At 42.8% G+C, this 16118-nt stretch overlaps 2 protein-coding genes across 3 annotated transcripts in view; one reads left to right on the plus strand and one right to left on the minus strand.

The window, feature by feature from the left end:
* Window positions 1-2858: 2858 nt before the first annotated feature.
* SMIM19 (small integral membrane protein 19) lies at window positions 2859-16093 on the minus strand. The gene is made up of 4 exons (XM_004285070.3): window positions 15954-16093; window positions 11732-11869; window positions 10075-10199; window positions 2859-4698 (listed from the first exon to the last, which is right to left on the minus strand). Exons 2-4 carry the CDS (start codon window positions 11863-11865, stop codon window positions 4634-4636), a joined length of 324 nt encoding a protein of 107 aa, XP_004285118.1. The 5' UTR covers window positions 11866-11869; window positions 15954-16093; the 3' UTR covers window positions 2859-4633.
* SLC20A2 (solute carrier family 20 member 2) overlaps window positions 15976-16118 on the plus strand; it is a 104445-nt gene continuing 104302 nt past the window's right edge. The window contains exon 1 of one of the 2 annotated variants that reach the window (XM_033415402.2): window positions 15976-16116. The gene's annotated coding sequence lies outside the window, so the exon portion shown is untranslated. The remainder of the gene's footprint in view (window positions 16117-16118) is intronic. The other variant, XM_049704194.1, reaches the window with a different exon arrangement.

Consider the following 16118-nt stretch of genomic DNA (forward strand, 5'->3'; position numbering starts at 1 on the left):
ATGATACAGTGTTAGAGACTCTAGATTCTTTTATCTTCCTCTGAAAAGTGTTGAGTTTTGTTCTAGCAGGTAATTAATTTGGCAGGATTCAAATTGTATCTCCAATGGTAGGCAACAGCTGAATACCCTGCTTAGTTCTTTCAGCCTTTCAGCTGTTTGTTTTCTGCCAGTCTCCTTAGGGTCTCTCACGTAGATTCGTAATTCAGGGATCAGCCAAGGACTTGGCAGAATTTACATATATATTTTGGGGTGCCCCCTTCTGGGGTTCACTTCTTTCTGTGATGTCCCCCTTCACTTTTCAGTCTAGAAGCTCTGAATACTGCCCTGTTCCTCAAACCAATTTCACTGTAGCTTTCTCCTTGAGTTCTAGCTATTCTCAACTGGTGGACTAAGAAATACCTTCAGGCAAGAAACCCATATAAACACAAATCTCAGCCAGTGCCGTTCCTTCTTTCAAGCGTCATCTTCTTCCTGGTTTGTCTGCTTATGGTTTCCTTCAGAGAGTTGTTTTTATGTTTTGTCCTGAACTCATTATCTGTAAGAGAGTTAGTCTGACACAATTATTCCTCCATTACCAGAGACAGAACCTACAAACACTTTTTTAAAATATAAAAAATAAACATCAATTCTGTAAATTGTTGCCAATAAATTAATTATTTCAGCAACTACCTACCAAGTATTACTTTGGGCTAGTACTGGGCGCTAGAAAGCATTTCAGATATAAGATTTACATTAGCTTGTAGTCAACTTAAATGGGCCTTTTTTTAAAACCTCAAGATAAAGTGTTATTCAGAGACACTTGCAATCCCTTCCCCCAAAATGAATATAAAAAACATACATTAACTTGTTATGTCATAAATACTTTACATTTATGTGGTGCATTTTTTTTTTCAGATTTCTGAGGCCAAAGGCATTTGCAGTTGAGTTTAATAACATCAATATTGGTTGCAGTTAAAAAGCCCCAACTTTCTTCAGCTAGCTTGCAATTTGTCAAAATATTTTTTTCATACAAATCCCTGGGATGGAGCCACTCTCTTGCAACAGTGACACCTCTGTCATTTCTTGATTTGGAAAAGAAGAAACTTTGGAACTAGAAACATCAAAAATAAAAGACGTGAAAAGCACAGTGGTCCTTCAGTATCAAATTTGGTGCTGAACGGCTACCAATAACCCCAGACAGTGATTGGCTTCCCCTTTGACTTATCACCTTGCTACCTCGGGTGTGGAATGCTGCATAAATGGCTTTAGCTTTTCACTATATCTAAATAAAATAAAGGTCAGCATAGACTCCAGTGCTAAAGGTCACTCATTTATTTTGGGGCGAGAGATCCAGGATAGAAGACGACCTGCTGCTGGAAGTTTCCATGTTCTTCCACCTCCTTAGTTCTTGGCTTATTCATCATCCCCACTCTTAAATCCTCAGTCAAGACCTGTCTCGCCCAAAGAGACTGACAGGAGGCTGAAGAGGGACAAAAAGACGGGTGGGAAATGTTTCTTGCTTTGTAGTTTTGTGTGAGTCTGGCTCTGGATTTATTAGGGTGTCAAGTGGGAAACAGTTTAAGACTAAGCTCCAGTTCCTCTTCTATGAGCCTCACTATTTTGCATACAGGTTGGATATAAGCCAGGTGTCCTTTTTAATTCCAGTTCTCCAGCACCTATTCCTATTCTGTCATTAGAATCAAATAGCCTATAGAGGATGACATATGGCTAGCCCAGTTTGTCCTCCGTAACTGTGTGTTGAACGAATCAGCTGGCTCCCTGTAATATGCTTTGGTCCCTTCTCTCTCTCTTTTATTAAAAAATAAAATTTATTTATTTATTTATTTATTGGCTGTGTTGGGTCTTTGTTGCTGTGCGCAGGCTTTCTCGAGTTGTGGCGAGCGGGGGCTACTCTTCGTGGTGATACGCGGGCTTCTCATTGCGGTGGCTTCTCTTGTTGCAGAGCACAGGCTCTAGGCGTGTGGGCTTCAGTAGTTGTGGCACGCGGGCTCAGGAGTTGTGGCTCATGGGCTCTAGAGCGCAGACTCGGTAGTTGTGGCGCATGGGCTTAGTTGCTCCGCAGCATGTGGGATCTTTCTGGACCAGGGCTCGAACCCGTGTCCCCTGCATTGGCAGGCGGATTCTTAATCACTGTGCCATCAGGGAATCCCCCTTCTCCCTTTAATTATATTTTCTAAGATACATTTATTCTTTATAAAAATTTTTATTTTATATTGGAGTATAGTTGATTTACTATGTTGTATTAGTTTCAGGTGTACAGCAAAGCGGTTCAGTTTTACATATACATATATCCATTCTTTTTCAGATTCTTTTCCCACATAAGTTATTACAGAATATTGAGTAGAGTTCCCTGTGCGATACAGTAGGTCCTTGTTGGTTATCTATTTCATATATAGTAGTGTGTATATGTTAAACCCAAACTCCTAACTTATCCTTCCCCCACCCCTTTCCCCTTTGGTAACCGTGTTTGTTTTGTAAATAAGTTCACTTGTATCATTTTTTTAGATTCCACATATAAGTGATATATGAAATTTGTTGATTATTTTATATATAGTACTAAGACACATTTATTCTTAATATCTGAAATTATTTTTATTACCATTTTCTCTCTTATTTTTACTCAATACTTAAATATATTTCCGACAGTACAGCAATTTCACCCTAAACTCTGCATCTCATTTTCTGCTGAATCCTATCAGGAGCTCCACCTGAAACGGTGTGGGGTCATTAGCAAGCATCTGTGCCCCTTGGAGCAGTGGGCTGGGCCCAGCTGTGCACCCAGGGAGGCTGCCCCTCCATGCTTACCGCAGAGCATCTTATGCAGTTAAAGAGAGAAATGAGGAAACAGAGAACACAAGTGTTACTGACCTGTTTATTAGTCATGCCTTTTTTCTTCCAAAGAAAATAGTTCCATCAAACCCTTGGTGGATTCAGGGGCAGAAGCAGGACAATAACTGGTGTCCCTTTGAAGTGTGGCTGCAGGGCATCCCCTGCTTTCCCAGCTCAGCTGTGGAAGCAGAGAAGAAACTTCAAAGGCGGACTTGCTGTTGATCCTGCTGGTGGAGGCGTGACTCCCATCAGCGGGCTTCAGAGAAGAAATGAGGAATCTTCCTCTCTCACTTGCCAGAGTTCCACTCTCACCAAATGATCTGTGAGGTTTTAGTCGTGACTGTCTCTGTCCAGTGGATGCAAATAAAAAACCATCACAGTCCATTTCGTTGTGATTGATGTTTATTTAGGTACACTGTACAAATCAGCTGAGATAGCCAGTTTTCGTAATTTGTCTAGATTTGTGCCACACATCAGGGACAGCAGGTAAACCGCCCCCGTTCCTGATTACATGAGAGCAAAGCAAAGTTTAAGAAGATTGTCCCCTTGCTGCTCTGCTATCCCCAGGCCATAATTGTAACTGTTTACAATCCTTCAGTCCGAGTATTCATTCTACATACAGGCGGTACGTTCAAACTCATCTGTGAGTTAAGAAATAATTATTCCATTTGGTCAACAATTCACCTTGTACAATATATATATATATTTGAAAAGATTTAAATTTTAAAAGTAAATGCAATTTCCCTGAAATGATTTTATTTGGTCTAAACCTTTTCATTTATATTCTTTACTTCATAATTATAAAGGAAAAGGCAATAATGCTTGAAATATTAACTCTAACTCTTAAAATTATAGTTTTGATTCAAAAACTAATTTATGGACAGTTACATGGACAGTTGAACTTCCCTGCCACTATCCCCAACCGGCTTTTATTTAAATAAATATGAAAAACTGGGTGAAAACATTTCAATGTACAGTACAAAATGGTACAAGATATGAGAGTCTGCAGGGAAGCTTATTATGCTAAAAAAGCCTAAGAAACCATACAGTTACATTAAAGACTGATGGTCACATGACCCCAAAGCAAGCCGCTGACACCAGTCAGAGGTGCCCATGTATTCCGCAGTATAGCCCCAGCACGGCCGAAAGAAGACTCTTCTGGTGGAAGAAACTCCTGGGAATACAATTAAGGGGAACAAATTCCAGTCACAGAAAACTTCTACAGTTAGCAGGGGGGTGCGCATCACAATTTCACAACGCAGAAAAGACAGTTTACTGTGCAAATTCTGAAGTAGCAAAAACGGTTAATTCGGTTAGAGGTAACAACAGCCATAAGAACATACGTTAGTCTGTTATCCTTATTATATTTATCCCAGAACACAGTCGAAGAGGAAGTTATTCCAATGATTAGATTTTTATTTTTTAAGTTGGCAAAGAAGTTCCAAAGTGGCATCAGCTCCAGACTCTTGCTTCCAAAGATGTGTTTTTATTTCCTGACTGTCTCCTGAAGGGATCAAAGTCTTCACAAGGTACAGTCACCATCTCTGGTGATAGTCTATCTTCCTAGGTACGTGCAGACTCTCTGTGTTCAGGCCTTTTGAGGAATTTCTGATTTGTGGAACAAATGATTTGGAGATGAGGTTTAAAAAAGTGAAACAAAACACACCAAAAAATTGGGGAAAAGTCACAAATAAAATGATTTTATGGAGACAGAAGTTTAAAAAAATTGCTGCTCATGACTTGGCAGCGCGAGGAGACTGCACTCTTGAACAACGATCATTCCTGCTGCTCATTTTCTGAGATTTCATTCCAATGAGAGCTGCACGCTGTCAGCCTGGCTCTGTGGCTGCTGATAATCATACTTTCTGGCTATTGAAAAACAAACAAAACAATAAGCAAGAAAAAAGGAGATATGATTAATAAAATCGCAAAATAATTATGAGCTCACATCATTAAATCACAGTCAAGTCATGATTCTCAGTAAAGAATTAGCTTAGAATTAAACAATTTTTTATTCATTAGAGGAAATTTATTATACTTCATGATCCTCTAATTTCTCAGCAGTGCTGATATCCATTTTCAGATGTTTATTATTATTGTCTTGTACATCAGGATTATTCAGAGCATTGAAATATAGGGTAAACACTAATTAAGCTACTAAACTTAAATTAACATTTTGTAATGTCCTTTCTTATTTCCCATCTCCACCTCAAGATAAGTTAATAATAATGCTTTTGTCCACATCATAAGGAATTTGACTATATTTTAAATGAGAAGCCTAAGAGATTTACTGAACATTGTCATTAATATAAACTAGAAGAAAAAACAGACTTGCAATTCTGTGTTCTTTTTGTGCTTCTGAGAAATATTTATTGAAGGTCTTAAACTGAAACTAGAGAGAGTGCAGGGCTAAAGTCTTTGCAAATGTCGTTCACTGCTTGGCTTTCAAACTTTCAGTCTCTTCATTAAGTTTTTTACCAGCCAAGGAAGAAATACTGTTTGTTTATATACTCAGGGTGGATCCAGATTATTGTGGCTGAAAGCTTTACAATTTTGGGAGTCCTCTTTAAGGAAAAGAATTTTGTTTGCTATTTCCTCTTGAACTTCCAGACTAAGTCAGGACTAGACATGCCATCATCAGCACTAAGAATGATGCAATGTGATGGGACTCTTTATTTTTTAAATAAATTTATTTATTTATTTATTTACTTATGGCTGCATTGGGTCTTCGTTGTTGGGTCTTAGTTGCTGGGCATGGGCTTTCTCTAGTTGCGGCGAGTGGGGGCTACTCTTCATTGCAATGCGCTGCCTTTTCACTGCGGTAGCTTCTCCTGTTTTTGGCTGTGTTGGGTCTTCGTTGCTGCACAGGCTTTCTCTAGTTGCAGCGAGTGGGGGCTACTCTTCGTTGCAGTGCACAGGCTTCTCATTGCAGTGGCATCTCTTGTTGTGGAGCACAGGCTCTAGGCGCTCGGGCTTCAGTAGTTGTGACACGTGGGCTCAGTGGTTGTGGCTCACGGGCTCCAGAGCGCAGGCTCGGTAGCTGTGGCACACGGGCTTAGTTGCTCCGCGGCATGTGGGATCTTCCCGGACCAGGGCTCAAACCCATGTCCCCTGCATTGGCAGGCAGATTCTTAACCACTGTGTCACGAGGGAAGTCCCTGTGATGGGCCTCTTTAAATGTGCAAATACTCACTATTTACAAGAACAATGGTTTCCAAAGATGTCCACATCCTAATCCCCATAATCTGTGAATATGTTACCTTCTGGGGCAGAAGGGACTTTAAAGATGTTTTTAAGGTAAGGACCTTGAGAAGGGGGATTACCCTGGATTATCTGGCCCAACCTGATCATAGGGGCCCTGAAAATCAGAGAACCTTTCCTGGCAGAGTTGAGAGAGAGAGGGAACTATAAAAATGGAAGAACGGTCAGAAAGATGCAGTGCTACTGGCTTTGAGGATGGGCGAGTGAAGCCACAAAGCAAGCAGCATGGGTGGTTTCTAGAAGCTGGAAAAGGCAAAGAAACAGCTTCTCCTTTAGAGCATCCAGAAAGAAACAGCAGAACTCTGCCAACACCTTGATTTTAGTCAGTGAATCTGCTGTAGGACTTTTAATCTCTAATTGTAAGATCTGTGTTGTGTTAAGCCACTGAATTTGTGATAATACAGCAGCAACAGAAAACTACCATGCCTTACAAACACAGGTGTCCTGATAAATTTCATTTTATGCCATTCTCATCAAAGAAGAAAAAGAGCTGTACACTGGCTTTATAATTGTATATGCTATACTACTGAATATTTTTTGATAGGATCTAACTTCTGATTTTTGTTTGTTTGTTTTTTGTATTTGGCTGTGCCTCCAGCCATGTGGGATCTTAGTTCCCTGACCAGGGATCGAACCTGGGCCTCTGCAGTGAAAACACCGAATCCTAACTGCTAGGCCACCAGGGAACACCTACAAACTTCTGTTTTGACTAGGCATCAATGAAAACCTAACTCTTTACTTATAATTTTCTATACAGAGCTTCTGGTTCCCTGTTGTTGTTTTTTAAATACTTAAATTTCCTTAAGGATATATTTTTTTGAAGTGAAATACAAAAACATAAACTTGCCATTTTAACCATTTTTAAGTGTACAGTTCAGGGACATTAACTACATTCACACTGTTGTGCTGCCACCACCACCACGCTTCTTTTGATCACCCCACACTGACCTTTGTCCTCATTCCACAGTAACTCCCCACTCCCTCCCCCACTCCTAGTGACGATTCTGCTTTCTGTCTCTGTGAATTTGCTACACAGAAGAGAAATCACACAATATTTGTTCTTTTGTGACTGGCTTCTTTCACTTCACAATAAAAACAATTACAAAGCATAATGTCTTCAAGGTGCATCCATGTTGTAGCACGTGTCAGAACTTCCTTCCTCTTGGGACTTCCCTGGTGGCGCACTGGTTAAAAATCCGCCTGCCAATGCAGGGAACATGGGTTCGAGCTCTGGTCCAGGAAGACCCCACATGCCGCAGAGCAACTAAGCCCGTGTGCCACAACTACTGAGCCTGCGAGCCACAACTACTGAGCCCACGTGCTGCAACTACTGAGCCCGTGCTCCACGACAAGAGAAGCCATTGCAATGAGAAGCCTGCGCACCACAACGAAGAGTAGCCCCCACTCACTGAAACTAGAGAAAGCCCGTGTGCAGCAAAGAAAACTCAATGCAACCAAAAAAAAAAAAAGAATTTCCTTCCTCTTAAAGGCTGAATAACATCCTATTCATGTATAGACCACATTCTGTGGATCCATCAGTCAAGGACACTTGGGTTGTTTCCATCTTTTGGCTACTGTGAATAATGCTACTCTGTAACATTCAGTTTTACTTCTTATTCTGAACTAGTAAAACATGAATGCAAAAGGGACAAAAGAGGAAACAGGGAAGGTGTACCTTCCTCCCACCTGATTAGTCCTGCAGTTCCTTTCCCCAAAGGAACTGCTGTTACTACTTCTCAGGATAAAATTTATGCTGAAGAAATTTCTAGAGGTTCTACTTGTGTAAATATATATATATATGGTTTTTCTACTTTTCACCTGAAATTCCAGCCCACCCGAGACACATACCAGTAACATCTTGCTGATCACTCTTTCTTGCTTCTTTCTATGCGAGCACGCAAACACACAGACATCTATCTTTCTTTTAAAAATATCCAATCTTTTCCCTCGAGTCCCACAGTGTTCCCATCAAGGTAATGAATGTTAATAATCTGATGTGTATCTTTCCAAGCCTTCCTCCAGACTTGTGTAATTATACAGAACATTTTTAGAAACAACCCAATCAAAAAATGGGCAGATGATCTAAATAGACATTTCTCCAATGAAGACATACAGGCACGTGAAAAGATGCTCAACATTTTTATTAGAGAAATGCAAATCAAAACTACAATGAGGTATCATCTCACACCGGTCAGAATGGCCATCATCAAAAAGTCTATAAATAATAAATGCTGGAGAGGGTGTGAAGAAAAGGGAACCCTCCTACACTGTTGGTGGGAAGGTAAATTGATACAGCCACTATGGAAAACAGTATGGAGGTTCCTTAAAAAATTAAAAATAGAGTTACCATATGATCCAGCAATCACACCCCTGGGCATATATCCAGAGAAAACTAAAATTTGAAAAGATACATGCACCCCAATGTTCATTACAGTGCTGTTTACAATAGCCAAGACATGGAAACAACCTAAATGTCCATATACAGATGACTGGATAAAGAAGAGGAGGTGTGTGTGTGTGTGTGTATATATATATATATATATATATATATATACACACACAATGAAATATTACTCAGCCATAAGAAAGAATGAAATAATGCCATTTGCAGCAACATGGATGGACCTAGAGATCGTTGTACTAAGTGAAGTAAGTCAGACAGAGAAAGACAAATACCATGTATCACTTACATGTGGAATCTTAAAAAAAAAAAGATACAAATGAACTTACTTACAAAACGGAAATAGACCCACAGACATAGAGGACAGACTTGTGGCTGCCAACGGGGAAAGGAGTTGGGGAGGAATGAATTGGGAGGTTGGGATTAACATATGTGTACTACTGTATATAAAGTGGATCACCAACGAGGACCTACTGTATAGCACGGGGAACCATACTCAATATTCTGTGGTGACCTATAGGGAAAAGAATCTGAAAAATAACATACATATATATATATATATATCTGAATCACTGTGTTGTATACCTGAAACTAATACAACATTGTAAATCAACTATACTTCAATAAAAAAAAAATTCTATACTACATTTTTATTACACGTAGATAGGGATGTTTTGGTCATTTGATTTTAAAGGAGCAGTACCCTAGCATATATATAATTACATCTTGCCTTTTCTCATTTAATGATACACCATGGAAACCACACCTCATTTTTTTAAATGGTGGCATCAAAGGCTGTGGCTTGGATGTACAATTCATCCTGGCTCCTTGCCCTTTAACCTTTGTTTCTTCTCCACCACTTACTCACAGGGTTTAGTACCACAGGACATGTTAATAACCTCTGGCCTGGAAGCCGTTCCTATACTGCTATGGCTGCAGCACATAGTAATTTAATTGTCAAGAAGTGACTGCAAACTCTATAAACACAAAATTTCAAACCTGAACTAAAGTAGGTTCAACTCAACGTCCCCTCAGCCAGATCCCCCAAATGCTCTTGGCCACCTCAACACCACTGCACATGAGGGAAGTGCAAAGGAGGGAAATTAGAGAAGGATGAGACAGGAGCCTCACCGACTGTTAAGGCATCTAATTTCTGTCAAATTTTCAAAACGTGAAACACGTTGCTAGGGCTCTTCTCAGGGTCTTGGAAGGGCCCCAAATAAGTGAAGTGTCCTGAAACACTAACTTCATGCAAACCGGGTTTGCTGATACTGTGTTGAGCATCTAAAAAAGGCCCTATGTTTTCATTACCAGCTATTTCTTTCTTAAAAAAAAAATTTTTTTAAATTGAAGTATAGTTGATTTACAATGTTGTGTTAGTTTCTGGTGTACAGCAAAGTGATTCAGATATACATACATATATTCTTATTCATATTCTTTTCCATTATGGTTTATTACAGGATATTGAATATAGTTCCCTGTGTCATTATCAGCTATTTCTGATAACCTTTGCCAACGAGACTCAACCCCAAAGAGTCTATTTTAAATATGCTTATGTACGTAATTAAGCACAGAATACTTACAAATGGAGTACATTTCCAGTTGCTGTCTTAACCGAATTTTGCTTATTGTGTCATAAAAGTTGGGCTCTGACAGAGTGTCTGTTGGAGGTGGCACACTGAATATCCTCATAATTCTCCTTTTATTTCTAAAACACAAAACCAATGCAGAAAAGAGATTTGTATTCATAGTTGTAGGACTGTAACATTCACACGATCGTAGTAACCAGAAGCTGCACTAAAAGGACGTAAGTGGCCCTGAGTCCATCTTCTATTTTGTCCCCGTGAGATGCTTCCTGGGCTCAAGTATTCTTTCTTTCACTAGAAGTATGAAGCTGTACATGTACAGTCACAGGGTTATAAGAAAGAAAAGGCAGTAGCTGAACATGCCCACTTCATACAACAAAGCGTCTCCCCTCAATCCCCACAAAAAAAGCCCTGTTGTATGGAAAAATGCTCAGACAAAAAACGTATGATTATTTTTCCCCTCCCTCTCATGTCACGCAAATAAAACTAAGTTATTGCAGGCAGAGAATAAACAGAATGTGAGCAGACCTTAATTTTGAAAAACAATGAATAAACGATTTCTTAAATAGAGTAGCATGGCCTTAGTGGGGTCATATAGTTAAAATTAACAACAGCCTGTCTCTGCCTTTAAAACATTGGGGTGGGGAGGAGACGGTGGCTATTTTTAGGGGAAGGCTGTTACCTGCCAGCGGCTCCCCCATGCTCTGTGGAGGCCTCCTCTCCCCTGCCCCCCCCCACCCCCCGGCCCCGCTCCCCCGAGAGTCCAGGCGGCCAGCTGGCCAGCAGCTCAGGGGTCTCAGGGTCGGGAAGGGCGAGCCTGCAGGTCCCGTGGCAAGTGTGGGTCTGAACTTTTCCCCGGGCAGAGCATCAATTATTCTTGGTTGACTAATTATCCTGAACTGTCTAATGCCTTTGACCTTGGTAGAGGACGCCACCGAGCACATGGCTATGGGCAGCAGCAGCTCAATCCAACTACTGCTGTTTTTCCTCTTCAAAGCACGCCCCTCACCGTGCATTTGTTTTTAACTGTACTTGAAGGAAAGGAGCCAGGGAGTGTGGAAAAGAACAGCTGAATTACGCTACAGCATCTGGAATCACAGCAAGAAATATTTATTGAGGATTTACACCATGTGGCACATCAGGGACACAAAGGTTAAATAAAAGTCCTTGTTCTCAGGGGACTGAGTTTTGGGGGACGGACAGACAAGTAATTGGATCATACCAATATTATGCACAAGAAACAGAAGAGAAGGCTTGAAATTTGCGAAGACAGAATTGCTGAACACATAGGAGTTAGAGTTTGTGCATTTCAGGGACATTGGCCCAAAATATGTGCTCATCCAACGGTGACAGTGAAGCTGGCTGAATGAGAAAACTGAGCTATATCAGAAATGATAGAATAGGAGTATAGAGCATCTGGTCTGGGTGCCAAGAGCTGCACTTAAATCCCCATCTCTCAGAGCAACTGGGTTTTCCAAGCCAAATCCTGGTGTCCGGTAATGTGAGGGCTGACCCGACTAGACAGTGATTTCATAGCAGGAACAAAAATGCTGATGAAATTATTTTTGTGCATTTAACTTAGATCAAACAAACAAACCTACAAAACTTATAAATGGCTGGGTTCTTATCAACCCTGAGAATCTAAAGCCTTTACCTCTTGGCATACATGAAGAGCCCAAAGCTGACAAGGATCACTACCAGGTACACGTTGGTGGCTTCATTCCAGGCCTCGTGAACGCTGTAATCGATAGAGCCCTCGTCACCCATCACTCCGTAACCGCCAGGCATGGGACTGTAAGGCAGCAAAGAGGGCAGGGTTTCTTTCAGTTAGTGATGGTGTGACGGCTGGACAAGGGCTGGCAAACAGAGGGCCTGCTGGCCAGTTCCAGCCCCCTGCCTGCCTTTGTATGGCCCAGGAGCCAAGAATGGTTTTACATTTCTAAACGGATACATTTTAAGCAGAGCATCTTCCATTTTTGCCTCACAGCCCTCAAAGCCTAAAATGTTTACCATCTGGCCCGTTAAGAAAATGTTGGCCAACCCTGGTCTAGATCACTAAGGCATGGAACACATTTTCGCCTATTTCTGACTTTGAAACATCACAGTTCCTACATAAAGGTTCAAACTTGGGATTTAAAAATCATATTTCTAAAAGGATATGGGTTGAAATGTCACTGCACAGTTTCCAAACTGTAACTATCACCCAGATGAAAGCAACTGAATACTTAAAACAGAGGTCCACACAAATGGCTGGGATGCTAAGAGAGAAGGACAGCGTTAGACCCGTGACAGCAGTCTGGATGAGATGCGCCAGCCAGGACCGTGCTCTTCCACAGGCCCCTGACACACCTGGAAAACGAAAATGTCTGGAGCTTTATCTAGTTTTGGCCTCCTGGCCCACTGTGGAAGCTATGGGATAAAAAGTTGTTTTGCTATTTACACAGCTGTGACTTCTATTCAAGGAAATGCATTCTTTGGACATTCCCACAGAAAATGAATGGTAACAGCAAGTATATCAAGTAGCAAGGGAAAGAGTACTGGTTTCTTATTTGCACTTGGGAAGTTCACTGAATTTTTCCTTAAAGAGAAAGTTCTGCTCTTGTGTTAAATCTAAACTAGGTAAGTCTAAGTAAAATGACCTAATATGTGAAAGAAATTCGGAAGTGTTGTTTTAGATACTCTATCAAAAGGAGAAAAACTGGGCCTCCCTGGTGGCGCAGTGGTTGAGAGTCCGCCTGCCGATGCAGGGGACACGGGTTCGTGCCCCGGTCCGGGAAGATCCCACATGCCACGGAGCGGCTAGGCCCGTGAGCCATGGCCGCTGAGCCTGCGCATCCAGAGCCTGTGCTCCGCAACGGGAGAGGCCACAACAGTGAGAGGCCCGTGTACCGCAAAAAAAAAGGGAGAAAAACTGAACAAATGACAGGTGATAACTGTACTGTAGTTTCTACTAAGATAGCCATTTTCTAATACCAAGAAAAAAGGTATCTGGAATGTCCAAGAAATTGTTTTGCAATTTTTTCTAGACACCCTATAACAGTGAAGGCATTGCAGAAATTCCTCCACTGAAATATCTTGCAATCTGTCCTGTGAGCCTCCAAAAAAATTTTTTTTTTTTTAAGGTAAGTGGGCTCCTTAGTTGCCTCTCCAGGGCTCCTTAGTTGCGGCTCACCGGCCCCTTAGCTGTGGCATGCCAACTCTTAGTTGCAGCATGCATGTGGGATCTAGTTCTCTGACCAGGGATCGAACCCAGGCCCCCTGCACTGGGAGCGCAGAGTCTTATCCACTGTGCCACCAGGGAAGTCCCCAAAATGTTCTTTAGTGTAGATTTGGCTCAGTAACTTAATAAGTGTATATTAAGGGCAGAGTCTGTTTTCTTTCTTACAGTTTGCCTCTGCATAAAATGAATGAAATTTCCTTGGGGTCTGCTCCCAGGCCAGGTGGCATGTTGGCCCCATTCTGGCACCTGAAGTCTCTGTCAGATGTTCGTGGACAGACTGTATTAAAGTGAGTATCGTGAATGGCCATTTAACTTACATTCTAGACATTGAGGGCAAGAGTCATTCCTCTGAAACATCTATTGGTGTCTGATGAGCATAAGGATTGGTCTTTTAAAAATTAGACAGAGAATAATAAAAACAGAACTTAAAACTTTATAGATGCAAGATCTAAATATTAAATCATTAAACATACCCAATTCCTACATATTAAAGATTGGCTATGGATTTTTGTTTTTTTTTTTTAAGAGAGTGGGAGGCGCAGGGGGATTTGGCATTATTCACAGTTTCAATTCTTATTCCTTAAAATTGAACTCCAGAGTTTCTCTGGATGTAACATTATTCATAGTAAGTAATCAGCCTACTTTAGGAATGGAAACTTTTGGAACATCAGAGACTATAATTGTCTTTACAATTTATGGAATCTAGCATTTTTTTCTAGATTTCCGTTGGTGCCAAAACATAAAATAACGACGACTGTTTTTGGCCATAAGAGATGACTTCAGAGGTCTGGTTTGAGGTGCTGCGGAAAGGCCGGCACGGCCATGCAGTGAGGGTGGCAGGTTTCAGGATTGGGAGTTACGAACAAATTGGAGAAGAAAAGGGGAGCAGACTTAACAATGGCTACTGAGACATTTCGCAGGCGCCCTTTATCTGACGCACTTTTAAAGTATTTTCTACGTGTTTTCTGCCGCCTGGCTGGATCTGAGCCAGATGAATGTCTTGCTTAGTGTTCCACAAAATTCTGTTCGTGTGCCACTCAACAAATGGTGTATTCCTGCAGAGCTGTCTTCCTCCTCCTACAAATATGCCAGTTTTTCATTATATTTTAGAGAAGGATTCTGAAATTCTGCTGACCAAGAATGGTGAAATTTTACTGTGAATTACACAACTTGATTGGTACGCAGTGACACTACTGTTCTGGGGACACGCACTTGAGTTACTTTTAGTAGTATGGTTGTGAAAGACTTGCACCGGGGGTAGGCCTTTCGTGCCTGGTCCTCCATCATGACCAATGGCATGCCTTTGTAAGACTGCCAGGAATAAGGAGTGGTCCTGTACAAAGTCACAGTACAGACCACAGCTCCCATGTGGCCTGAACTATGACTGGTCCCCACCCAGCTCGCCACAGTCTAACCAAGTGTACACACACACACCTGCTGAGCGGCTACTGCACACCTCACAGCCTCCCTCTAAGTCTGAAGCACAATGCCCAGGGGCGTTACAGTGGTTTGTTCCTGGCAAGTTAATGGATGTTTCAGCAAGACCACCATGTGCTTGGATTGTCATTCAGGGCTTTTCTGAGAAAACTGCACCTTTTCCACATATTTTTCCTGTAAACTAATGCTTGAGCTATTTCAGTAAGGAGTTGCTAGGATGAGCTGAACATAACTATCCAGAGATAAAGTTGGCAAAATGTGACAACTGGCGCTTGATTTCAGTTTGACAAACTTTTAAGTAGAGAACTAGTACTCTTCTTGGAATCAAGCGGCTGTATCATTTTTTAATTATTTTCTGTATTTGGGGTTCCCGATGCCGTGTCTAGGTGGTTCAGTTTTGAGGATCACTTGTCATCGTGTCCTGAATGGTATCCATTTCGTCTCTCACTTAGAGCTTTGCTATTTTGAAACAAGTTCAGATTGGAGTCACTCGCACAGTTCTACGAGCTCCATACAACACAACCCATCGCATCAATGTTGTTTTCCCTCAGTCCTCTGAAACGCTAAAGGCTTGGGTTGCTGAAGCGGGAGGGTACAAGGTCACAGGCCTTCAACCAGCAAGACGAAGGCAATTAACATCTGAGGGGCCTGTGCTGGGCAGTCCACATATGCATTTAATTGTTACCATCACCCTGCTGGGAGGCACGAAAGCTCCACCTGGCAGACGACGCGGGGTGGGGGGCTGGGTACACAACTCGCCCAAAACCACCCAGGCTAGCGAGTCGCACGCTGGACTCCCAAACGTGGGCGCTTCCGGCCCTGCCCAGACTCGTGAGACTTGCCAGTCCCGGAGAGAGGAGCAGTCTAGCGGGCAGACAATGTAAACCCCCACCCCGGCAGGCGGCAGGGGCCGGAGCCGCCAGGGCTCGGCCGCCGCGGGCTGCGCGCGGTGCGATCCTGAAGCGCGCCCGCTCCACACCCCCATCCCCCCATCCTCCCAGCCCGGGTGCCCTGCGCTGCGCAGGCGGCGGCCTCCGCCTTTCGATCCGCGATTCTGGAGCTGCGGGCCTCACTGTTCCCTCCAGCCTGGGGCGCGGCGGCAGAGGAGCTGGGACGGCCGGGCGCGGGGCTAGGGGCGCCCTCGGGCTCCCTTCCCTCCCTCTCACCCTCCCCCCGCATGGAGGGGCGGGGCGGGGCGGGGCGGGGCGGGGCGACTCACGCCGCTAGCTCTGCAGGCGGCACGCGGCCCGGCGGCTCTGCTCCGCGCTCTTTCCCCGGCAGTCGCGGCCGGACGCGCGGAGCCGGTTACCGCACGGACCGGACGACCTCTGCTTCGTCATTTCCTGCCGGCCCGGCGGCTTCCGGATGGAACGAGGAGCCAGGT

This window comes from Orcinus orca, chromosome 21, assembly GCF_937001465.1.
Source record: "Orcinus orca chromosome 21, mOrcOrc1.1, whole genome shotgun sequence".
In the NCBI taxonomy this organism is placed as follows: Eukaryota; Metazoa; Chordata; class Mammalia; order Artiodactyla; family Delphinidae; genus Orcinus; species Orcinus orca.

Bases quoted from the DNA above. Each gene is read 5' to 3' on its own strand.
- SMIM19 (XM_004285070.3), bottom strand. From the start codon at position 11,865: ATGCCTGGCGGTTACGGAGTGATGGGTGACGAGGGCTCTATCGATTAC. The intron at 10,200-11,731 runs GTAAAGGCTTTA...TTTGTGTTTTAG, and splicing joins CTCTTCATGTATGCCAAGAG to AAATAAAAGGAGAATTATGA. The intron at 4,699-10,074 runs GTAAGTATTCTG...GTTTTTCAATAG, and splicing joins ACTGGAAATGTACTCCATTT to CCAGAAAGTATGATTATCAG.